Source organism: Saccostrea echinata, unplaced genomic scaffold (genome assembly GCF_033153115.1).
Source record: "Saccostrea echinata isolate AGI-Se365-2 ecotype Australia unplaced genomic scaffold, CSIRO_AGI_Sech_v1 ptg000001l, whole genome shotgun sequence".
NCBI lineage: Eukaryota > Metazoa > Mollusca > Bivalvia > Ostreida > Ostreidae > Saccostrea > Saccostrea echinata.
Genome location: NW_026889750.1, coordinates 4,598,981 through 4,624,742, shown reverse-complemented (window position 1 = coordinate 4,624,742; position 25,762 = coordinate 4,598,981). Strand labels below are relative to the sequence as shown.

General features: G+C 33.3%; 1 protein-coding gene across 1 annotated transcript; it reads right to left on the bottom strand.

Moving 5' to 3' along the window:
• Positions 1 to 271: 271 nt before the first annotated feature.
• On the bottom strand, positions 272 to 24,614 carry LOC133181845 (sulfotransferase 1C2-like). The gene is made up of 10 exons (XM_061316475.1): positions 24,304 to 24,614; positions 23,973 to 24,076; positions 23,264 to 23,423; positions 22,986 to 23,071; positions 22,592 to 22,613; positions 11,466 to 11,675; positions 10,487 to 10,807; positions 5,904 to 6,007; positions 2,122 to 2,281; positions 272 to 378 (listed from the first exon to the last, which is right to left on the bottom strand). Exons 1-10 carry the CDS (start codon positions 24,593 to 24,595, stop codon positions 272 to 274), a joined length of 1,566 nt encoding a protein of 521 aa, XP_061172459.1. The 5' UTR covers positions 24,596 to 24,614.
• Between the last annotated feature and the right edge of the window lie 1,148 nt (positions 24,615 to 25,762).

The window sequence follows — 25,762 nt, the reverse complement described above, 5'->3', positions numbered from 1 at the left end:
AAGAAATTTTCTCTTAAACGTATCATAAAATTTACGTAAAGGCCTTGTCCGTTGCACAGCACTTAGCTGATTTATAAAATGCTTTGATTTGTCTTTTAAAAAAGTAACTTCATATTTGTCATACTAATCTGAAAAAAAGTTATGAAAATCGAAATTTGACATGAAAATGGGTAAGATCGTCCAGCCTCAAAGACAGGCATATAAATTTGTAAATCCAAAATCATTCAATTTTATTAATATTGTCACAATTATACAATGAACAAAATTAATATCAAATTTTGTATTTATATACTGAATCTGTCTTATGCCGTTGTAGGTATTTGTCAAACTCTTCGTTCAGGGCAACAGTAAAATAATTCCTCCAATCTCCTACCTTACCTAAAAAGGAAAGAAACAAAAGCGTCGTAATCTAATGACCCAGTATCACGTTTTCCCAAAAATAGAAACATTTCAAAGGCAACCATAATATAATAATTTTGAAAATGTGAACCATATGTGCGTCTCTTAGCCTAGTCCGAAATATCTGACTTTTCCCAGTCGTTTTTCACGATTTTGTAATTTTACGTGCATGGAAAACATAAAAGAAAACAAGAGACCCATGGGCCACATCGCTCACCTGAGCACCTTGGCTAGGAAAAGAAAAAAGCAAAATCAGTTCAGTATTGAAAAGTTTACCGGGGGGGGGGGGGGGGGGAGGGACTTGAATTTTAAACTACCTGATGATCCTTCCATATCAATATAACAAATGACTTTGCTGTTCTTGAGCAGAAGATTTTTTCCTATATATTCATTTGTAAAAAATGATCCCCTATTGTGACCCCACATTACACCCTAGGGCCCTCTTTTAAACAAATTTGATTCTACACTACCTGAGGATGCCTCCATATCAATATGACTAATCATGGCTTTTCTGTTCTTGGGAAAAAGATTTTTTCCGATATATTCCTATGTAAAACTTTGATCCCCCATTGTGGCCCCACCCTACCCCCGGGGGTCATGATTTGAACAAACTTGAATCTACACTACCTGAGGATGCTTCCATATAAATATGTCTCATCATGGCTTTGCTGTTCTTGAGAAGAAGAGTTTTTAAGAATTTTTCCTATATCCTCCTATGAAAAACTTTTATCACCCATTGTGGCCCCACCCTATCTCCAGGGGTCATGACTTGAGAAAAACTTGAATCTACACTACATGAGGATGCTTCCATATAAATATAACCAATCATGGCTTTGCTGTTCTTAAGAAGATTTTTAAAGATAGTTTCCCATAGATTTCTATGTAAAACTTTGATCCCCCATTGTGGCCCAACCCTACCCCCGAGGGTCATGATTTGAAAAAAACTTGAATCTACACTATCTGAGGATGTTTCCACATAAGTTTCATTTTTCCTGGCCCAGTGGTTCTTGAGAAGAATATTTTTAAATGAGGCCATTATTTTTTCACTAATTCCTAATTATCTCCCCTTGAAAGAGGGCGTTGCCCTTCATTAGAACAAACTTGAATCCCCTTCACCCAATACTTTGTGGCAAGTTTAGTTGAAATTGGCCCAGTGGTTCTTGAGAAGAAGTCGAAAATGTGAAAAGTCTACAGACAGACAGACAGACGGACAGCTAGACAGACGGACGCCGGACAAAACGTGATCAGAAAAGCTCACTTGAGCCTTCGGCTCAGGTGAGCTAAAAAATATAAAATGTTCTCCTGTGAACTGGAAATTGTTTACTTGTATAGATAACTTTGAGATAAAAACTATTTAAAAAAGAAAAAGAAATCTCTTAAACATATCATAAAATTTAGGTAAAGGCCTTCTCCGTTACACATTAGCTGATTTATAAAATGTCTTGATTTTTTTTTTTACTAAAAGAGTAACTCCATATTTGTCATACTATTCTGAAAAAGTTGTGAAAATCGAAATTTGACATGGAAATGATTTAGATCGTTCAGCCTCAAAGACAGGCATACAAACTAACAAATCTGAAATCATTTGATTTTTATTAATATTGGCACAATTACACAATGAAAAAAATTAATATCAAATTTCGTATATATATACTGAATCTGTCTTATGCTGTTTTCCTGGCACGTCTCTTATAGCCATTGGTGAATTCATAAGAACCATACCTTTTCTATATAATGACACTCCCTTTGTATCTTCTTTTACACTGGCCGCCGCTGTCTTTAGATTTTGAAAAGAACATTTTTCAGCAATTATGCTGGCAAGTTCTTCGTCACATGGTTTATCCATAAACAATGCCAATCGCTTTATTTCACTTATTGGATCCTGTTAAATGTAATATTAAGGGCGTTAATGTTAACTTTAATGTTATTAGTTATTTTAGGAGCAAGTATAGATGTGTGTATTTCCTTTGTTGGGCATGTCTGATAATGACACTAATCACACGTATTTGTTTATCCGTTGTTTATCTCTTGCCATCATTCTATGACCTTGACATGTCCTTGAAACAATATTATAGCAATAAATTTAATGCAATGGTTTAAAGTATTTTAGGGATCAAATATAAATTAAATACATGAACTGTTCAAAGTTATTCACTACACAAGAATTGCAAGGTATTATACCAATATAAACTGTCCAGTGACTTTGACATTTTAAAAGTTTTGATCTTGAATCAAATCCCTGACACACCTGAAGGTAATAAACAACAAAATAATATGATGTATTCTTATATTATAGTCCAGGCCACAGACTAAAGTCAAAAGGGGGAGTTTCGATAAGGCTGTTTTTCGGCCCCTCAAGAAATATAATGAAATTGTGATATGTTGTAGATAAAAGTGTCATCTTCCTAAAAATATGAAAAAAATTTATACTGCACATTTTCTGGTCACGTGATAATTAAAAATTTAAGTATACCCTCTTCCCTATATTTTTGGATTGGTCATATTTAAAGGGGGTAATGGAGTCTATTTAACGTCAAAATCATAAATGAAATATTACAAATGTGAATAAAGACATCAAATAACCAATTTCAATATTTGTCTTTACAGAAAATTAATGATGTTTATTTTATTTGAATGCGTTTTAAGGTGCAAGGTTTTTCTCGTGTTTTAATTGTAACGCTTCTTTCAAAGAGGATTGATGTAACATACAAAAAGTATATAAATAATAAAGACAGGAATTTTCAAAAAATGAATTAATCGACACTTTATACGTAGACTTAATAATCAATATATAACATTTTCCGGTACGTAGAAAAGCAAATGTAAAGCTATATAGACAAGAGATAGATAAACTTAAACTGTCATTGACAGGTGTTTGACACTGCTTGCAACACATTTTTATCAACTAAAGCTATTGTGCTAAATAAAGTATTAATAAAATGTATCGAAATATCATTAAATTGAATTTAAAAAAAAATCTTGAAATTAACAGATTTCGGAATTCGGTTCGATTAAAAAATGCAGCTATTTATATTTTTAAAGTATATTTAAAAGAATCATACTGCAATGTACATTGTATTTAATAATACCAAGCGTATTACTACCAGTCAAAATATTTTTTCAAGATAGTAATTAATAATTAGTCCCATACCGGTGAAGCCGGAGGGGTCTATAGGTTTCCTCATCGTCTGTCCGCATGTTTGTCCGTCCGTCCCTCTGTCTATCTGTCAGTCTGTTCCACTTGGTTTTTCGCACTTTTCTCTAAACGCTTGCAGATATTGAGCTGGTTTTTGGTATTTATAGTGTATCCTGATCAGAAACAGAGTTTGAAATTCTAGTTTGAATTTGTTAAATTCTGCTTCATTGAATTTTGACGGAATATTACAAATTCAAAAGAAAAAGGGCGTTCGGCGTTTTTTGTTTTGTTTTGTGTTTTTTTATATATATATATATATAAAAGATTGCATATATTGAGCTGATTTTTGTTTTGGTATATGTGTTAAACTTGAGTTATAGATCAAGTTTGCATTTTCTTCCGCTTCAATGATTTTCAAATAGGGCATTTTTAATTTTTAATGGAAAGCAGGTTATACTTGGTGTGCCGATAGTGGACTATTATTGCTAATGCAGTGCTTACAGAATGTGTGAATAAATAGCTAAATGATAAAAAAAAACAAAACTAAAATACATTGAGTGCATGTCTTCTTTTGATTCTTAAACATAAAAGTATTTACGCACATAAAGAGGTGCATTAGTTTTCAGCAAAAATGAGACAATCAAGGCAAGCGAGGACCTACATGTAATTTCGCGCGCTTCCCACTACCTTTTGATGCTTATGTTGTTTCACCAACTCTAATCACAATTTGATTTGCTAGACCATAGCCGCAATTTAAAATACATTTGTAAATACCAAATGTATGTGTTAAATCATATCCTGCAGAAACGTACAAATCAACATCAACATCCAGTCTTAAAAGTAATCTACGTTCCCTACATGTAGACCACACGGAAATAAATGTGAACCTTCTCTAACAGATTGAAGCGAGGAGAGATTCTATTCAAAGGAATGACTATAACCATATCCATGATAAAGAACGTTAATGAGTGGACTAATTCTTAAACTTCTCTTTAGTTCAGTCAGTCATTCGGAAAATGTAAGATCCGGCATCTGTTACAGTTCTGGTAATGTGTAACCCTAAATGCATCATCGATGCATACTTCTTCAAGATAGGGATTATAGTTACATGAAAATTAGACATGTTCCAAAATATATACCCTGAGCATTCATCGAGAAAATGTAAGTCAGATCTAGCATCTGAAGCAGTCTGACAGTGTGCATCCGAAGATGCATCATGAAGCACGTCTTCTCAACAAGCTGCACTGCTCCATAAACAATAACCTGCTTTAAAAACATTAACCTGGACATTCTTTAACTGAAAATGCAGCATCTAAAACCCGACAGATGACAAGAAAACACACTAGATCAGGCGACTCTGATGATATGAAAAAATTGATTAAAAACTTTCAATAACTTGTACGCCTTTAACGATGGTATTACAAAAGCTCCCCCAACTTCGTGTAGGTGAGCTAAATATGTGACGTTAACCTTACACGCGAGCGACGAAATAAGTATGGAAATAACGATAGGATACGATTATGTTTTCTTATGTTAATATTTTAGAGAGTTCTCTTTGGTTTAGAAAAAATATGCTACTTTTGGCTTTGTATTTTAACACGGCGTCAGATCAAGTAACCAGGAGCTTTTAATTTTAGATATGCAAATTTTAGACAACTTTCAATTTTTGGATATGAAGTGCACACGCGACACTCATCATATTTTAAGATATTAGTGTGCAGAGTATATCTAATTACTGAGCAAAACTAGGTGAGTGTCCCTCATGCACTTCATATTCTTACCATCGATTTATAAATGCCACCCTCTTATATTTTCCCATTAGCCTAATGTTAAAGCATTTGAGGGTACCTCTAAGAATGTGCCAACTACGGAATTCATCTCATATAAACTCTTGAAATATAAATAACAAAAATTATCATATATATCTTGAATTCTAAACCAAATTTGAAAAAATAAAACGAAATTTATTTTTATGAAAATAAGTGGGCCGATAAGCGGCCTTATCGAAACTCCCCCTTTTGATTTAAGATATCTTAAATTCCATCTAACATATGTGCATAAAAACTTACAGATTTTTATAATACACAAATTCAAACACATGTTGAAAATTTTGTTTCATTATCAAAATTATTGAAATTGAGATTGTGAAATAAAATACAGTGTTTCAATAAATGAGCCAAAACTTAAGGCGTACCAGGACCTTAAATCAAGATCCTGGCTTAATATATATATATATATATATATATATATATATATATATATATATATATATATATATATATATATATATATATGGCATTATTCCTTTATCCAGTAATAAGTCGTAAGGTGTGACTCAAACAATTCCAAGATTCCGGGTTACATGCACCTGTTGTAGATCTTCGTACATAATACAATGGACTGGATGGTCCGGATGCTCTTTGATGTACTTTTCCCACGCTAATGTATAGGTCGTCCAGGCGCAGAAATACACTACACACAAAATATTTTTGTTACACAGATGAAAAATAGGATAGGTTTGGAACAATAAGTGTCATGGTCAATAATAATTAAAAAAAAAAAGATGTGTTTGTGAAACACTGATGCCCCCGTATGGCAACTTATAGCAAAGGTTAAACTTTCTCAAAAGCAAATCAAATATGTTGGTACACAAAGGAAGGTCTTGTCTCGAGGAATATACCTGTGAAATATGAAAGCCCTAGCAGCAACCATTGAATAGATATGGAAAAGGTTAAAGTTTTTCAAAAGTAAGTCAAACATCAAGGTCAAATGGTCAAAATTAGCGGTGCCCAAGGAAAGGCCTTCTCACAAGAAATATACAGGTGAAATATGAAAGCCGAAGTATCATTCGTTCAAAAGTTATGACCAAGGTAAAAGTTTTTCAAAAGTAGGTCAAACTCCAAGGTCAAGGTCAAAGGATTACAATTGTTGGTATCCAAAGGAAGGTCTTGTCACAAGGATTGCATATGTGAAGTATGAAAGCCCTAGCTTCAATGGTTCAAAAGTTATGGCCAAGGTTATAGTTTTCAAAAAGTAGGTCAAACTCCAAGGTCAAAGGGTCAAAGTTGTAGGTATCCAAATGAAGGTCTTGTCACAAGGATTAAATATGTGAAGTATGAAAGCCCTAGCACAAGCTGTTGAAAAGTTATGGCCAAGGATAAAGTTTTTCAAAAGTAGGTTTAGCTCCAAGGTCAAAGGGTCAAGGTTGTTGGTATCCAAAGGAAGGTCTTGTCCCAAGAATTACATATGTGAAGTATGCAAGTCTTAGAGCTAACTGTTGAAAAGTTATGGCCGATGTTAAAGTTTTTCAAAAGTAGGTCACACTCCAAGGTCAAGGTCAAAGGGTCAAAGTTGGTGGTATCCAAAGAAAGGTCTTATCTTAAGGATTACATTTGTGAAGTAAGAAAGCCCTAGCACCAATTGTTCAAAAGTTATGGCCAAGGTTAAAGTTGGATAAAATTTTGCAAAACTGGGTCAAACTCCAAGGTCAAAAGGTCAAATATGGTGGTACCCAAAGAAAGGTCTTGTCACAAGGAATACACATGTGAAATATGAAAGCCCTAGCTTCAACTAATCAAAAGTTATGGGCAATGTTAAAATTTTTGTGGACAAACAGACAAACAGACAGACAGACGGACGGACAGGGCAAAAACTATATACCCCCGAATCTTCGATACGGGGGCATAAAAATTAAAACAATTTAAGATGTGTTTGTGGAATACTAATGCCCCCGTATGGCAGCTTTGGGCGAAGGTTAAAGTTTCTCAAATGCAAGTCAAACTCCAAGTCAAAAAGATCAAAGGTCTTGGTACCCAAAGAAAGGTCTTGTCTCGAGGAATATACCTATGAAATATGAAAGCCCTTACACCAAACGTTGAAAAGTTATGGCGAAGGTTAAAGTTTTTCAAAAGTAGGTAAACATCAAGGTCAAAGCCAAATGGTGCCCAAGGGAAGGTCTTGTAAAAAGTGATACACATCTACGTAAAATATGAAAGCCCTAGAACCAAATATTCAAATGTTATGGCCTAGGTTTTTTAACTTAGGTCAAACTCCAAGGTCAATGGGCCAAAATTGTTGGTGTCCAAAGGAAGGTCTTGACACAAGAAATACAAATGTGAAGTATGAAAACCCTAGCATCAATTGTTCAAAAGTTATGACCAAGGTTAAAGATTTTCAAAAGTAGGTCAAACTCCAAGGTCAAGGGGTCAAAATTGTTGGTATCCATAAGACGGTTTTGTCACAAGGAATACACATGTGAAGAATGAAAGTCCTAGAACCAACTGTTCAAAAGTTACGGTCAAGGTTAAAGTTTTTCAAAAGGAGGTAAAACTCCATGGTCAAGGTCAAGGGTCAAAGTTATTGGTATCCATATAAAGATCTTGTCACAAGGAATACACATGTGAAGTATGAAAGCCCTTGCACCAACTGTCCAAAAGTTATGGCCAAGATTAAGGTTTTTTCAAAATTTGGTCAAACTCCAAGGTTAAGGACAAACGGTCAAAGTTGTTGGTATGCGAAGGAAGGTCTTGTCACAAGGTATACACATGTGAAGTTTGAAAGCCTTAGCACCAACTATTTAAAAGTTATGGCCAAGTTTTAAATTTGATAAAATTTAGCATAAGTGGGTCAAACTCCAAGTCAAGGTCAAAATTGATGATACAAAAACAAAGGTCTTGTCACAAGAAATACACAAGAAAGCCATAGCTCCAACCAATCAAAAGTTATGGGCAAGGTTAAAGTTTTTGCGGACAAACAGACAAATAGACAAACGGACAGACAGAGTAAAAATCTTCGAATACGGGGGCATAAAAACATGGCATTGTACAGAAATAAATAAATAAATAAATAAATAAATAAATAAATAAATAAATAAATAAAAAATAAATAAAATTAGATGTGTTTATGAAACACTGAAACTTAAAGTTTCTCATATGCAAATCAACTCCAAGGTCAAGAGATCAAAAATGTTGATACCCAAAGAAAGGTTTTGTCACAAGGAATAAACCTGTTAAAAATGAAAGCCCTAGCACCAACCATTCCAAGGGTTTTTGCCAAGGTTAAAGTTTTTTCAAAAGAAGATCAAACTCCAAGGTCATGGTCAAAGGTCAAAACTATCGGTACCTTAGGGAAGAACTTATCACAATACACTTCATACATGTGAAATATGAAAGCTGTTGCACCTACTATTTAAAAGTTATGACCAAGATTAAAGTTTTCCAAAAGTAGGTCAAACTCCAAGGTCAAGGTCAAAAGTTCGAAATTGCTTAAACCCAAAGGAAGGTCTTGCCACAAGGAATATACATGTGAAATATGAAAGCTGTTGCACCATCTGTTCAAAAGTTATGGCCAAGGTTAAAGTTTCTCAAAAGTAGGTCAAACTCCAAGGTCAAAAGGTCAAAAATTGTTGTACCCAAGGAAAGGTCTTATCACAAGGAATACATATGTGTAGTATGAAAGCCCTAGCAACAACCGTTCAAAAGTTATGGCCAAGGTTAAAGTTTGATAAAAATTTTTAAAAGTTGGTCAAACTCCAAGATCAAGGTCAAAAGGTCAAATATGTAGGTACCCAAAGAAAGTTCTTGTCATCAGGAATACACATGTGAAATATGAAAGCTATAGCTCCAACCAAAAGTTTTGGGCAATGTTAAAGGTTTTAGCGGACAAAAAGACAGATAAACAGCTAGACAGACAGATAAACGGATAAACAGGGCAAAAAATATATGTCCCCGAATCTTCGATTACGGGGGCATAAAAATAAATAAAATCAGAAAATACTTAAGTGATTTATGTTTATAAACAATAAAAGTTTTCAAGTAGATCCGACATGGCATGTACATACTTTGTCCAAACATCTGTCCAATCATGCCTTTCATTGATTGATTGATTGTATGTTGTTTTAAGTCCCATTCGAGAATTTTTCACTCATATAGAGACGTCACTATATACCGGTGAAGGGCTTCAAATTTTGACCTTTACTCGGCACTCAGGGCCATTGAGCAGTGAGGGATCTTTATCGTGCCAACGCCTGCCGTGACACGGGGCCTCGGTTTTTAAGGTCTCATCCGAAGGACCCGCAACTTTCACTTCAAAGTGCTGAGCGCATGGCGAAGGAACAGTTGCTACACATTTTTTATTGACTTAGGTCAGTCGCGGCCGAGATTCCAACTCACGACCTCCCGATCACGGAGCGAGCGCTCTACCGACTCATGCCTTTGAAGAAGTTTCAGATTTCATTGTAAATTGATTTCATTCAAACAAGAGGAGGCTTTGTGTATATTTGTGTGTGTTTACGGCATGGAAATGAAGTATTTCGGACAACATCTCAAAATTCGGGACCAAAATAGCACATTTTGAGAAATAATTAAAATTAACAATATAAAAGTATATTTTTGCCAATTTAAAAAAAATGTAGGAAGGATCTTTTTAGTGGGATAAAAATGAAAGATGGAATTGAAAGATGAGAAATGGAATAATATGAAAAGTTTTAAATCACGTTTTATGCTTGATTTTTTTCTCTTCAGTTTAGTGAGTTTACGTAAGTTTTTCTGGTATTTTTAAAATGGAGATCAAGTCTAGGATATCAGAGGAGACGACGGTAGCAAATGTTCAAAAAGCGTATAAAAAAGGCTACAATTCTTTTTATCTTTCTTTCAAGTTTTTTGGGGAGTATTATGTTTCATGAAAACACAAATTTCACAAGTATTTCATACTTGATTTAAGGAATGAATTTAATAGTAACCCAATTCATACGGTATCAATTTGGTTGGGGCAGTTTTCGGTTTATAAAAAAAGTGTAAACTGCCCCAACCCAGTTTATATCGTATAAGTTGGGTACCTATTTAATTCATCCCTTATACTATAGTTATTTAATTTTCATCATTTAGTATAAAAAAAATATGATTGCCCTTAAAAATGACTTCAAATTGTTCAAAATTTAAATGTATACTTTACTTGCTTCGTGTTTCTCCATGAAAAAATCCATATACTGCTCAAAGGAGCCATGGAAGTTTATCTTGTCGACACAATGATGGTAAAACGATACTGACACGTCTTTTGGATTGCGCTGAACAAAAACTACCTTACATCGTTTTTGTAACATTTGTTTAGGTAGATTACTGGGGTAAAAATGAGTGTTAAACACTCGAGGTGAAATGGTGGACTCCAGTACTTCTGGTGTGTGGAATTCCAGCATGTAGCTTTCTTTTTCTTTAAGGTGGTATTCAGCACTTTGTTTAAGAAGCATACTCATAATTTCCCATGTCCAGTGTGTTCCTTGGAAAGAAAAAAAAACCGTTAAAGCGATTGCGTTATTAAAATTACATGTATTTAATTCAATGATTAAATCATTGTGACTTTCAATTAATTTCAAACATTTTTCTCTTTTCTATTACATTAATTTTCCTTACTTTTTCAGTTTTCCATCTTGTCATTTTGAAAAATATAAACATATTGTAAAATCAACATACTGTAGAATCAAAGTTTTTGGTGAGATCAAATTTTAAAAGAAAAATGTTGGTTCATGATTGAGAATAAGAACATGTAATTTTTTATTTTAATTCATGGGTCTATTTATAACGAAAGAACAAAGAAAATAATATCCCCACGAAAATTAGTGATTTTGCAGTATATTTTCTTTTTTAAGTGAGTGGTCGAATACCAGAATTCGTCATTAATCTTATAGGTTATAATTATCATCCTAGTTTTACTATAGACCGTTTCACGATAACTGCGGTACAAAATGATATAATTTGGTGAAAAAAAAACAATTGTTTAATATATGTCGTTTAATTATCTGTCAACAAAAACTTATCCAAACGTTATTAATTTGCCCTGCAAAAGAGTAGTACCGAAGTTATCGTGAAGGAGCTTATTATATCGTTAGAAAAAATGGTGAAATGAAAGAAAATTTATTTTCTATATATGTATGTACCTGCTTTAGGATAAGCACACAAGAAAAAGTCGTCAGAACTGACATTCATTTCTTTAAGCTTTGGAAAATTGGTCTTTGGGTTTGGATAATTTCCCTTGAGAACCCTCGTTGCATTGAGGCATTGGCCTCCAGATTCTATTAACTCCATTATATTTCCGTGACCGTCGGCGACTTTGATGACATCTTCCTTGGACACCGTTGTGCCATAAACTGAAAATTTTCAGATGCTTAGTTTATATCAGATAAGAATATGGTCACATGCATTTCTTGCAGAACAGCGTTGCTTTGGTACTTTGCTGACAATCATAATCAGTACGTTTTGAATTCTTGCAGTTTATTTTCTGTCCTTTTTTTTGATTATAAATCACATATATTTATTTCATTGGTATTGACTACTTTTATTTTGCCATGAGGTAATAAGGCTGCATATAAAACCTTTATAATTGCAAATAAAAATGTTCGGAATTTCCCAAGAACATGCAAGTTGTTATAGGAAGACTTTAATATTATATCCCACTTGAGTCTTGCTCTTGATTACATTTGGTATGTGTGGTTATGAAAATCCTGGAATCCTGGCTACAGTGCACCGCCTTAACTTCTGGATAGCAGACCGTTTTTGTATTTACTGTCATTAAGTGATATCACCTATTCGAATTGGCGATGTCACTTATTCAGCTTTTGAATTGGGGATATAACCTATTTAATTTGAATGTGTGATATCACCTATTCGAATAGGTGATATCACCTATTTGATTTGAAATGATGATATCACCTATTTGAATAGGTGAATAAATCTAGTTTGTAAAATTTCATCAATTTTAAATCAATGCTGAGGAAATAAAATTGCTCTTTAAAATCCTTTTAAAATTTTCATCTTTTGCATTGAAGCTAGATTGTCTTGAGGAAGGGAACACTCATTATTTAATGTAGTAAGAAATGTAAATAGGTGATATCACTAATTCGAATTATTGACATCACTAATTCAAAAGGAAAAGGAGATATCACCTATTTGAATTGATGATATCACCTATTCATACAATGTATAGGTGATATAATCTATTCCATTGAAATAGGTGATATCACCTTTTAGAATAGATGATGTCACCTATTTATTTCCAATAGGTGATTTCACCAATTTGAAAAGATGATATAATGAAGATGATATAGATGAGTAATTGATATTATTTATCCTAATAGGTGATATCATATGGCACGCCGATTGCACCAAAATTATTTTCTGCACAACGATAATGATTTTATACACGAGTATGATGCAAAATATACACGAATAAGATAAAAATGCACGTATCGGTAAAAATTGCACATAGTTTGAAAGATTTTTACACAAACATAACGAAAAATATACGAATCTGAAATTTTTTACACGATTAAGGGGTATAAAATGCACAATCGTAAAATCAAAAACTGCACGAGCAGAGGAAACTAAAAATTACACAAACAATTTTACTGCGCATACAGCTGCGCATATCATTATTATGCACATAGAATATTCATTGTGTTCTTGGTTTTCTGTACTCTTTATCTCTTTATGAATGCTGGATCATGTAATCGACAGAAAATGGCGTTGACCATGATATGCATGTTTATTTGCTTCTTTATTTCTTTGCTTAAACTCTATCCGATTTCTAGCTAGCTAAAGCCAATCGAACGAATGAAGTGTTTTCTTGTGAACTATGTGAAAAAATTTAAAAGTTGTTCGGAGATACCATATTTTTCTTACATTGACCGAGATCCTAGCCAAAATATGGAGGTATTATATGATGTCGGACATAAATTGTGGCAAAAAAGGAATCGCATGTTTGTGTGTTATAATGCGGGGGGGGGGGGGGGGTACCATTGCATATAATGCATTCGACTCCGAAAAGTAATACACAGCAAACTCTAAATTCCTAACGATAAACAGATCTTGCTTTAAAAAAAATGATAGAATTATTTAGTTATTTTTTAGATATACGCTCTATGGCCTTTTAAAATTCTCTAACTGATAGATACAACTTTAACGGAAAGTACTTGTATAAAATATTATTAACACATGCATAATAAAACGATTAATAAAGTGGATTCTTCATGAAAATGATGGCAGAATTATTTCTGATTATAATTTATTTTGGTACTTCTCATTTGTACTAATTATGAATTCATTTGGGCAGATTTTTTTTCATTTAGGAATAGGAAATTATTCAGTTGGCTGGATATATTTTTTATTTTCGAAAAGATTAAAAAGTGGGGATTACCTGACCTTAGATATACAGAGTATGTTTTTAAAGTCAAACATAAAAAAATATTTTATTTCTAATTATATATATTATACATGTATCTTTACTTATAGAATATGAGGATATCAATTTTGGTTGGATATCTGTAGCGTACACTGTTATGAATTCCTTCGATGATATCGCATATTTTCAGTCATAAACTACTCAATAAAACACAAGACATTCCTAAGGGTAAGCGTTACCCTCATTCGTAATGGCGATTACTTGATAAATGTTTTCACTTTTAATAAATAGGACCAGATAAAGGGAAATTATATAATTATACTCTATGTGCTTTAGTACATGCCGTTTTTGTGTTTTGTTACTTAAAATTTGTCCAAATGAAATAACAAAACTCTACTAAAATGATCCTGGCACCGGTAAAACATATCATCAGCGGCGGATCTGGTTCGTGGATTGATGGAGTCGCAACATCTGAATCTATGTATCTATTAACGTTTCAAATCGTTGGACCATAATGACACATCAGAAATTTAAAAACATAGTGAATTACTAAAAACATCTACGTACAATGTTACAAATAAGAAAATGGGAATGGATATTATAATAAATAGAAAGAACATAGAATGTGTTTTATCACTCTTAAATAATGCAAATAAATCATGTTCTTTATGGAGCTCGAGGTTTGACAAATATTTTCCAAGATAACAATTTCTCTTTACATTTCAAATTCGTATGCATAAAATTTTAATTATTTTCCGAACACTAAGTTTTTGTAATAACAATTTTTACCTAAATCTATAGTCATTATAAAAAGAACATGACTGTTTAATTATAAAATGAAAATAATCTTCAATAACATTCAAGGAACATATTTGATACAAGATCCACTTTTTAAAAGACTATTCATGTGCATATCTAACGTTTTTGAAAATTCAGATTATGAGTTAAAAAGCCTAATCTATGCAATTTGTATTTTGTAAGTACACGTATACATGTACAAGTAATTAAAAAGTTTGCTTTATAGCAATATTGTACATGCGTATCAATAGCATCAACCAGGTCTTGTTTTACTTCGAGCATGACTACGAATAAATATAAGAAAACATATGATGAATATAAACCTCAAGAAATCTTTTTTTTTTATTACCGTGTGCAAATTTATTATTGTTAAAATCTGCATTGAAAATAAATATGCATGTGTAGCCAAGTTCCAGCTAATTAAGTTCATCTTGTATGTTTTCTTGAATTTGGTCTTACAATATCGTTACAGTTCAGTTGAATTGCAATCCTGATTTCGATAGACTATTTTATGTACCCATAAATTCTTAGAAAATATTTCAGGCACGTAGCGTCAGGAGGGGTCTGCCCCCCCCCACTTTTTTCCAAACATAACCTACTTCTATTGTAAATTTCCACTGAAAGCTGGATGCCCTCCTCCCTTTGTTGTAGGATAGTTTAAATCAAAGTAATTTGGTATTATAGAAAGTGGAAGGTGGACCCCCCCCTCCCCCACGAAATAGGATTTTCGAGTTTGGACACTTTACCTTATTTTTTCGCTTGTCAAGGTTTTTTTTCAGATAGGTTGTCAAAAAACTCTGACTGCCCCCCCCCCCCCCCCGCTTTCAAAAACGATACTACTTGCCTGTATTTTATAATTTTAAATTTTCTTAACTCCTTTATATGCATTTTAACTATTCAAAATAGAATACGCCGATACATTAAAAACAACATAAATTATAATTCACATAAGTAAAACGACTGTATATTTTTTTTCTACATTTTCATGGAGTTTTTATGAAATCACCACACGTTGCTCAAAAGTTAAGACTACATGTACTTTGTTACATACATATATCAAAAAGTGAGATACGCGTTTCAAAATTAAAATTTAAGTTGCACAATTATTTGCTCGATTTTCTTTACTGTTGACTTCCAGAAAGTTTTTGGTCAAATTCCACAACCCAGATGATCGCAACATTGCTTTTTTTTTTTTTTTTGCAATTTTGTATGTTTTTTTATATACATCTTTTTATGTATCAGTCAAAAACGATATATTTAAAAACAGCTTATAGAGACAAAAGAGTTACATTATTGATAACATACAGTGCATATTAGAATACAAAAATAGGAAAAAGGTGACTCGACCCCAGATTTAAAAAGAAAAAAAAAATGGAAAGGGGGGGGGGTTCCATACCCCAAGTGACTGTGGGTTGTTCATATACTACAAGTTTAAGATTGTGTGCCTGTCAATTTAACTGCATGTATAATATACGTTGTACATATTCTTTAGAGTCTAGCGGAATTTTAAAAGAATCTTATTTACTCCTCCTTTTGTAATTATAGTATGTTTCAAGCATCCAAGCCACATTGAACTGTTCTTTAATGAATATTAATGAAATGTGCGCAATGAGGATGCGTAGCACATTATGTCGATGTTGTATTCTCACTCGTGCAGTTTTCGTTTTTACGTTTGTGTAATTTCCTCACTATATCGTGTAAATATTTTGTTGATTGTGCAGTTTTTCTATTGTTTGTGTAAATTTCAATAGCTTCGTGTATATTTTCCTCACTTTGTGTAAGTTTTTACTTACTCGTGTAATTTTTGTTTTAGGTCGTGCAGAAAATAATTTTGAACCAATCGGCGTGCCATAATATCACTTATTCAATTTGAATGAGTGATATCATTTATTCAAATAGGTGATATCACCTATTCGAATAGATGATATCACTAAATGGCAGTAAATACCATTTATTTAACTCTTTAATTAAGCTATTTCGTACAAAATAAAATTACGCACATGAATATTATTATTTCTTATTCGATATAAGATAAACCCATATTCATTTTCTGTGTTTGCCATTTGATCATTTTATACCACAACTTAGATGTGTCTTCTAATTATGGACTGCGATCATTCTTTTATGCACATGATGCAATTCAGGGAAAAAACTATACTGGATAATGGCCAATATCTGTCCCCAGAATCAACTTCGATGAGGAAATCTTAAAGTATGTTGTAAGTCAGCTAGGAGTTAAACATTTTCGTCATAAGTAAGATATGAAGTCACAAAATGACGTTAATTCAACATTTTAACGATTTCGAAAGAAAATTTACATCAATAATTTGATTTGAAAACATCGAGCCCAGGTCTGCTCAAATTCCATCTTTCGATATAATGTGCAGAATGATAATAAAATATATGAAAATAGTTCCCGAGCTAGTTTGCGCCCTATAAAAACTGAAGTAAAAATTGAACAATTGGGGTGAAGGGGGGGGGGGTATTTTCTCTCTCTCTTTTAAAAAAAATAATGTGAAATCTCAGTAGTTTATGAGGTCACAGAGACAAAAAATGCTAAATTTTTGATTTTTGTGGGGGCAAGGATTGGCCTTTACCATATATAGACGAGAGGGCTAAATTAGGATGTGCCTGCTGCCAATCCCATTCATTTTTTGTAAATAAAATTATGCATTATTAAATATAGTTCATTAAAGAATTTTCCAGCATTATGATTTATTTATTCCGTTCAAAACAAAGAGTATTTTTATGTGTTAAAGAAACTAACAATTTTCCAAATTAGTGGACAGCACTGTTTTAACACATAAAACGTAACTTCCAATAGGTGGTATTGTTGCGACAAAAATGTAAATAAAACAATTAACAAGAGGCCCAGGGGCCACATCGCTCACCTGAGCACTATGGCTAGGAAAAAGCAGAAATCACTTCAATCTTGAAAGGTTGAAAAGTTTAAATATAAAAGTGGTTGGGGGGGGGGGGGTGTCAGGAATTGAACAAATTTGAATCTACATTATCTGAGGATGCTTCCATTTAAATATGACCAATCATGGCTTTGCTGTTCTTGAGTAGAAGATTTTTAAAGATTTAACCTATGTATTCCTATGTAAAACTTTGATCACCCATTGTGGCCCCACCCGACCCACAGGGGTCATGTTTGAACAAACTTGAATGTACACTATCTAAGAATGCTTCCATATAAATATGACCAATCATGGCTTTGCTATTCTTAACAAATAGTTTTTTTTAAAGATTTTTACTATGTGTTCCAATGTAAAACTTTGATGGCCCATTGTGGCCCCACCCGACCCCTGGGGGTCATGATTCGAACACATTTGTATGTACACTATCTGAGGATGCTACCATATAAATATGACCAATCATGGCTTTGCTATTCTTAACAAATTGTTTTTTTTTTTTTTTTTAGAATTTTTACTATGTGTTCCTATGTAAAACTTTGATCGCCCATTGTGGCCCCACCCGACCCCCGGGGGTCATGATTTGAACAAATTTGAATGTACACTATCTGAGGATGCTACCATATAAATATGAGCAATCATGGCTTTGCTGTTCTTGAGAAGAAGATTTTTACTATGTGTTCCTATGTAAAACTTTGATCGCCCATTGTGGCCCCACCCGACCCCCGGGGGTCATGAGTTGAATAAATTTGAATGTACACTACCTGAGGATGCTTCCATGTAAATATGAGCAATCATGGCTTTGCTGTTCTTGAGAAGAAGATTTTTAAAGATTTTTCCTATATATTCCTATGTAAAACTTTGATCGCCCATTGTTGTCCCACCCGACCCCCGGGGGTCATGAGTTGAACAAACTTGAATCTACACTACCTGAGGATGCTACCATATAAATATGACCAATGATGGCTTTGTTGTTCTTGAGAAGAAGATTTTTAAAGATTTTTCCTATATATTCCTATGCAAAACTTTGATCGCCCATTGTGGCCCCACCCGACCCCCAGGGGTCATGATTTGAACAAATTTGAATCTACACTACCTGAGGATGCTTCCAAGTAAATATGACCAATCATGGCTTTGCTGTTCTTGAGAAGAAGATTTTTAAAGATTTTTCCTATATATTCCTATCCAAAACTTTGATCGCCCATTGTGGCCCCACCCTACCACCGGGGGTCATGATTTGAACAAACTTGAATCTACACTACCTGAGGATGCTTCCAAGTAAATATGACCAATCATGGCTTTGCTGTTCTTGAGAAGAAGATTTTTGAAGATTTTTCCTATATATTCCTATGTAAAAATTTGATCGCCCATTGTGGCCCCACCCGACCCCCGGGGGTCATGATTTGAACAAACTTGAATGTACACTATCTGAGGATGCTACCATATAAATATGACCAAGTATGGCTTTGCTGTTCTTGAGAAGAAGATTTTTAAAGATTTTTCCTGTATATTTCCTATGTAAAACTTTGATCGCCCATTGTGGCCCCACCCGACCCCCGGGGGTCATGATTTGAACAAACTTGAATCTACACTACCTGAGGATGCTTCCACATAAGTTTCATGTTTTCAAGCACAGTGGTTCTTGAGAAGAAGATTTTTTAATGATGCCATTAATTTTTCACGAATTCTTAATTATCTCCCCTTGGAAGAGGGCGCGGCCCTTCATTTGAACAAACTTGAATCCCCTTTACCCAAGGATACTTTGTGGCAAGTTTGGTTGAAATTGGCCCAGTGGTTCTTGAGAAGAAGTCGAAAATGTGAAAAGTTTACAGACGGACAGACGGACGGACAGACGGACAGACGGACTACAGACAAAATGTGATCAGAAAAGCTCACTTGAGCCTTCGGCTCAGGTGAGCTAAAAATTAAATTTGAAATTAGAAACAAAATTAGATTTAATATGATTTACAATGTATAGTTAGTTGTTTTTTATGATTAAATGAAATTATGACATTTGGGCAAGCCGAAGTGTGAGGAAAAAATTATGAAAACATCCCAAATCGCAGTTGTCTTTCTTCTACTCCATTAAAGGAATCGCACAAATGACGTCATAGACCATGGCTTGCAATTCTCTCTTGAAATATGTATATTTCGAGATTCAGTTTCAGACTTTAAGTGTGCATTCAATCGCCACTAATTCATCATTTTCATTGTATTTCTAAATTACAACTCATCAAAAGAAATTGATTCATAGCATTTTTTTTTAAATTCAAACTCTTATTTTTATGATAAAAACTCTTCAAAATCTAGAACTCATATGGGACTCTAGGTAAAAATTATGATGATTATGATAATATAATAATAATAACAAAAACAAGAGGCATACATGAAATGTCAAAACATTATTTTCTGTTACAAATTGTCTACCTTACACAGTGACACATTGTGCTGAGATAAGTAAGGCGTACATGTCAGTTTATTTCATAAAAAGGATTTTTGAAAAAAATATATACAATTTTGCAAACCATTTAAGGATTAGTAGTATAAATATCATCACAATTATTAATATCATTTGATATGGCTACAATCTGATTGCTGTATACGTACCCATTTTTGCTTGCAATGTTGCGTTTATATATCAGCGACAATGTCAAAAGGCTATTTATAATTTCCATTTGTACGTGTCACATTAACCTAGATAGCAGACGCTCTAGATGTTGATGTAGGCAATTGCAATGCCTTAAATTACATATAGGTGTTTGCTAACTAAACAATGCAGTTTACTGCTTCCTATGTTATCAGCTTTTAAATGAAAGTATAGACAGGTGGGATCATCTTCATAATAGCATCTGAATAGTGGGAGATGGGTAAAAAATGAATTTCTCAGTAAATATTTATCTTTTATTTAAGTCAGCATTTTATATTTAAAACTTATCAGGTGTTCCTCTCTACAGATCCTGCTTTTAACTATAACGTCTCAAGCAATTGCTGGCAAAATGTTTAATGTAATAAAGTGAACACGTTTATTCTTGTTAATCATTTAAGGACTCTATACACTAAAGTAAAAATTTTTTTTTTTTGGATAAATTATGTTGTAAATACTGAACTTATCTGTCTCATTTTCAACATATTACCCCCAAGAAAAATGTTCAAAGACAACGAAGAAACTCTGTTGTCGACTTAATTGAGGAAAACACATGCAAAGAAAGTGTTTCATGAATTTTTCATGGCATATTCAAATGTTAAGAATGCTTAAATAATTACAAATTGAGTGATACACTGTAGATTTTAATTTATTTTTAATTATTTGAGATCTAAGGACAGATTACTCTAAATGCATTAAAATACCGTGCAAAATCAGAACTTTTCAGTGTGCAGAGTGTAAACAAGGTTCTAATCTTTAAGTCCAAAATTCACCGACCTTTTCAAAGAATACCTACATACAGAAAAAAAAAACACAGATAGACTGACATGCAAGTGTTTATATGTAGAAAAATATATTCACAAATAATCAAGTCTGGGTTTTGTTATAAGTAACATAACCAAGTGCCTTTGGTTTCTTTTTCTTAATATGAGGATTACATTTCCGCTAAATGAATTCTTAAAACTGGAAACTAATAGTATACGTTACCCCCAACTGACCCCAATAGTGCAATGTTAGAGTTGAAAGCAGATTAGAAAGTATTATTTAAAAAATTTGCAAGGTTTCAGTTTAAAAATAAAACTACCGTTCAAATTGTTTCCATGCCATGGGCAGACACTTTGAATTTTTTTAAATATTGCATGTTAAACTACACTTGGCGAATATCGCTGCTATGAAGTTTCATTAAGTCTGGCCAAGCTCTCTGCGAGAACTGTGGACAATAACAAAATGTTCGGGTGACATATTAGCTGCCATGAATTAGGCATTTCAAAAAATTCTATATCGCCCCAGGAAAAAATACCTCAATGCACGTATATTAGTCAGAATGTATAGCTCAAATTGCAAGAAACAGCATCTTCAATTCACTAAAATCCATGTAACAATGGAAAGGAAACTATAACAACTTGCGTTACATATATGTAGGAAAATTTTGTTTCAAAAAGAAAAACAACCAAAGAATGAAATTCCTCCTATTGTTTAGCAATCTCCAGCCTTTTCTTTAATTAATCTAAGAAGTAAAGAAATATGATAAGAACTCGCCCTTAGGAACTTAATAGTAATAGGAATGCGAATTTTATTTTTCAATATGAATTTTATGGCATATGAACTTTTTGTTCAGACACAAGGTCAAAATTTTTATTTTTCTTGTCATCCATAAGTACTTGAAATTTATGGAAAAAAAATAAGTAAAGGTGTTTTTACAAGTAATTGATACATACATTCAAAAATATCTACTGTCTTAAACAGTATAAAAATAAAAACTTTTGAATACAATAGTAAGGAATTCTGGCTATAAGAACTTGGTTTTCTTGCTCTGGGCAATTTATATAGTTTCGCTGTATCATTTGAATGGATAAACATAGGTAATCAAAGATTACAGAGCTTACCCCAACAAAATTATATCTTTAAGTAAGGTAGAGTCCCAAACTAATATTTTAGTAGTGTGCATTCCTAGATGTAACATTATTGCAATTTTGGTCCAATAAGGCTTCCAGTTATTTGGGAATGGACCTACCTAAAAACTTAAAACTAGTCATTCATCCAGAAAATGTAAGTCATAGTCATGTCCAGCATCTGAAGCAAGTTTGAGAGTGTTCATCCCATGATGCATCATCCATGCAAGTTTGGTTCAGATAGCCCTGTAGTTTACTTTAAATGGGTCACTCATCTGGAAAATGTTGGTCAGATCCAGCATCCAAAGAAAGCCTAGTAGTATGCATCTTTAGATGTATCATCCATGCAAGTTTGGTCAATATAGGGCTTATTGTTACTTTGAAATGAGATCTGCTCCAAAAACTTTAACCTGGTCACTCATCCAGAAAATGTAAGTGAGATCCAGCACCCGAAGCAAGTTCAGTAGTGTGCATCCTTAGATGTATCTTCCATGCAAGTTTGGTCAATATAGGGCTTATTGTTACTTTGAAATGAGATCTGCTCCAAAAACTTTAACCTGCTCCAAAAACAATAACCTTGTCATTCTTCAGCTGATATTGCAGCATCTGAAACCTTGACTGGTACAAAGAAACATACTAGAGGCATCCTCCATGTATCTCTGATTAATATAAGACACAAGTACTTGAAAAGAAATCTGTTCCAAAAACTTAAACCTGGGACATTGACGCCGACGGTATTACATAAGCTCCCCCAACTTCGTTGAGGTGAGCTAAAAAATTCCTAAAAAAAATTATTTAATTTTTCTCATTATTTTCTCAGTTCCATTCAAATGTCCATAGAAATTTATCAATGATTCGCCCTGTTCAAATGACATTTCACCAAAAGGCGAGGAAACAAAAAAAAAACAAACCCTTTCAAGGAAAGGACAAACTAAAATTGATACATAATCACCAGAGGATTGACTTCCGTTTAAATATATTTGCAATTGAACAATGGATAAATATGTAGATTAAATTTCATATCTATATACTGAATCTGTCTTATTCTGTTGTAGGTATTGGTCAAACTCTTCGTTCAGGGCAACAGTAAAATGATTTTTCCAGTCTCCCACTTTCCCTGAAAAAAATATAACTAACACCAAGATTATTGATGAGAATGAAAGAATATAGGGAAACAATTTGCACTAAAGTGCATCTAAAACGTTTTATTATAATCAACACAAAGAATCATTTTAATCATGCACAGATGTGTGTGGGTGTGGGTGTGGGTGTGTGTGTGTGTGTGTGTGTGAAATCATATCCTGTTCACCTTTTCTATACATTGACACACTGCCAGACGTTTCTTTCAAATTGGTGGACGCGGCCTTTAAGTTTTGAAAAGAACATTTTTCAGCGATCTGTTTGGCAAGTTGATCGTCACATGGTTTATCCAAGAAGGCAACCAAACGCTTTATTTCACTGACTGGATCCTATTATGCATAAAAAACATACATTTCTTGTTCAAACTACTAACGACACAAAGAAAAACTGTACAGGCGCATGACAAAATTCATTACTTTTAAATACATGTACATGCACTTTTTAACTCGTGTACAGTTTTTGAGATTTCTCAGCCAAATCTTTTCATGCTGTTTTAAATCCACAGATTTAAGACTCTTTTACTTTATTTACTTAAAGAAATAAAATTTTTCTGATGAAATGTAAAATACTTATGAACTTTCTCAAAAATGAAAATAAATATATGATTTAAATTATACTAGTAATAGCAAGCTTTGTAAACAATACAAAATCAACATATTTTCCACGTAGTTTTCAATTTTTATAGAAATGTATGATCAGTCTTAAGTTATAAACAGGTATTGGTAAAATTCACTGTTTATATTCTTTTTTAAAAACCCGTTTCCATAATTTTCAATTAATCAAGGTAATTCATCTTCGATTCTACTATTTCCAATTAATTTTTTTAAATATTTCTTGTAATCAAATAACACATTTGATAAGGAACTGCTGCAAGGTACCTGTTGTAAATCTTCATACATGATACAATGTACAGGGTGGTCCGGGTGTTCTTTAAAGTACTTTTCCCATTCTAATGTATACAGAGGCCAGGCAGAATGATACACTACACATAAAATGCCTAGTTAGTTATCTTCATATGTTGCAGAAAGAGTAGTGTCGGTGTACCAGTTGTTCAGAGTAGTTATATAAATAAATACTGTATAATAGGAAGATCTTTAACTACAAATACTTTTAGAAATGATGGTATTTCAAAGTATAAAATTCAGATTTTCAAACGTTATGATCCGATATTGATTACATAGATAATTAGTCTTACACGGTATACTTTACCTAACCCGTGTTTTTCCAAGAAAAAGTCCATAAACTGTAAGAAGGTACCACGAAAATTTATCTTATCCCTACAGTGATAATAAAACGAAACAGCTACGTCTTTGGGATTTCGTTGAACAAAAACTGTCTTACAGCGCTTTTGAAAAAATTGTTGAGGTAAATTATTTGGCCTTAAATGAGTATTAAACACACGTGGTGACGTCATTGACTCCAGCACTTCCGGTGTGTTGAATTCTAACATGTGGGTATTCTTCTCCCGTGGAATATATTCAGCACTCTGCTGAAGAATCATATTTATGATTTCCCACGTCCAATGTGTTCCTTGAAAGGACAACAAAACATTTTATCACAAATTAAAAAACATCGAAGTTACCCTAAGTCATCTTTTTATCCCCCTTACTTTCGTCTGAGCTACACTTTATAAATTCACTAATGATTTTAACCCATTTGCCCCCCGTTCATTCAGAAAATTGAAAGTGCTCAGCATTATACATCTAGTATTGCAGCGGTATTTTTTTTCAAGCCCTAGATTTTTTTTTTATTAAGTAACAATGCTAAATATATTTGATTAGGTCATCTTTAAAATATATGTGTTGCTTACCCTCTCCCGACTCAGGATTAAAAAATTGGGTAGGTAAGTAGGGGGATTTTTTCAAATTCAAAAACACTTGTGAATGTGGAGTTAAAATAGTTATGAATGGGATGAGAAAATTTCGGAATGAATAAAAAAAAGTGTTTCCAGGAGGTTAAAAAAAAGTTTTAAGTCGGGCCGGTTTTGGTCAGTCGGTCGGGAGAGGGCAAACGATTAAACAATTTTTTAAAGATGCCCTCACACTCTATCATGAAGAAAAAGTACAATTGTAGCTATACCAACCTGCTTTTTGATAAGCACACAGAAAGAAGTCGTCTGATTTAATATTCATCTCTTTCAACCTTGGGAAATTGGTCTTTGGGTTGGGATACTTTCCCATGATGACCCCTCTAGCACTGATGCACTGTCCTCCATGTTCCAAAAACTCCATAACATTTCCATGACTGTCGCTGACTTTAATGATATCTTCATCCGAAACTGTGGTATCATATTCTAAAAATATTCAGGTGCGAAGAATATTGTTACAGAAACTTAATCTCCCGATATCTTTCTGAGAATAGTCTTTTGTTGTGCTGTTCTGCTTCGGTAATTGACATTGATAGGCCGGTTGGTCCCCCACTGTTGCAGTATGGTCGAACACTCCCACATAAATTCATCCATTTTTTTTCTAAAAGAAAGAATTGGAAACCCCCTCTACCAAGTTGGCGGGTTTTTAAAGTATAGGAAATTTTTCTTTTATTAACTAAAAAATTTTTTTTTGTTTGTCTCAGTTTTTTTTTTACTTGTCAGTTATCAAATTTAACTTGGACCCCCTATCCCAGTTTGAATGAGCGATGGTAAGTGTCCGTGTTGTACAGATTCCTTATA

Coding starts and splice junctions, on each gene's coding strand:
- LOC133181845 (XM_061316475.1), bottom strand. CDS start 24,595: ATGATTCTTCAGCAGAGTGCTGAATATATTCCACGGGAGAAGAATACC. Junction 22,614..22,985: donor AACAGAATAAGACAGATTCA/GTATATAGATAT, acceptor TATATTAATCAG/AGATACATGGAGGATGCCTC. Junction 2,282..5,903: donor TGTACGAAGATCTACAACAG/GTGCATGTAACC, acceptor TACATTTAACAG/GATCCAATAAGTGAAATAAA.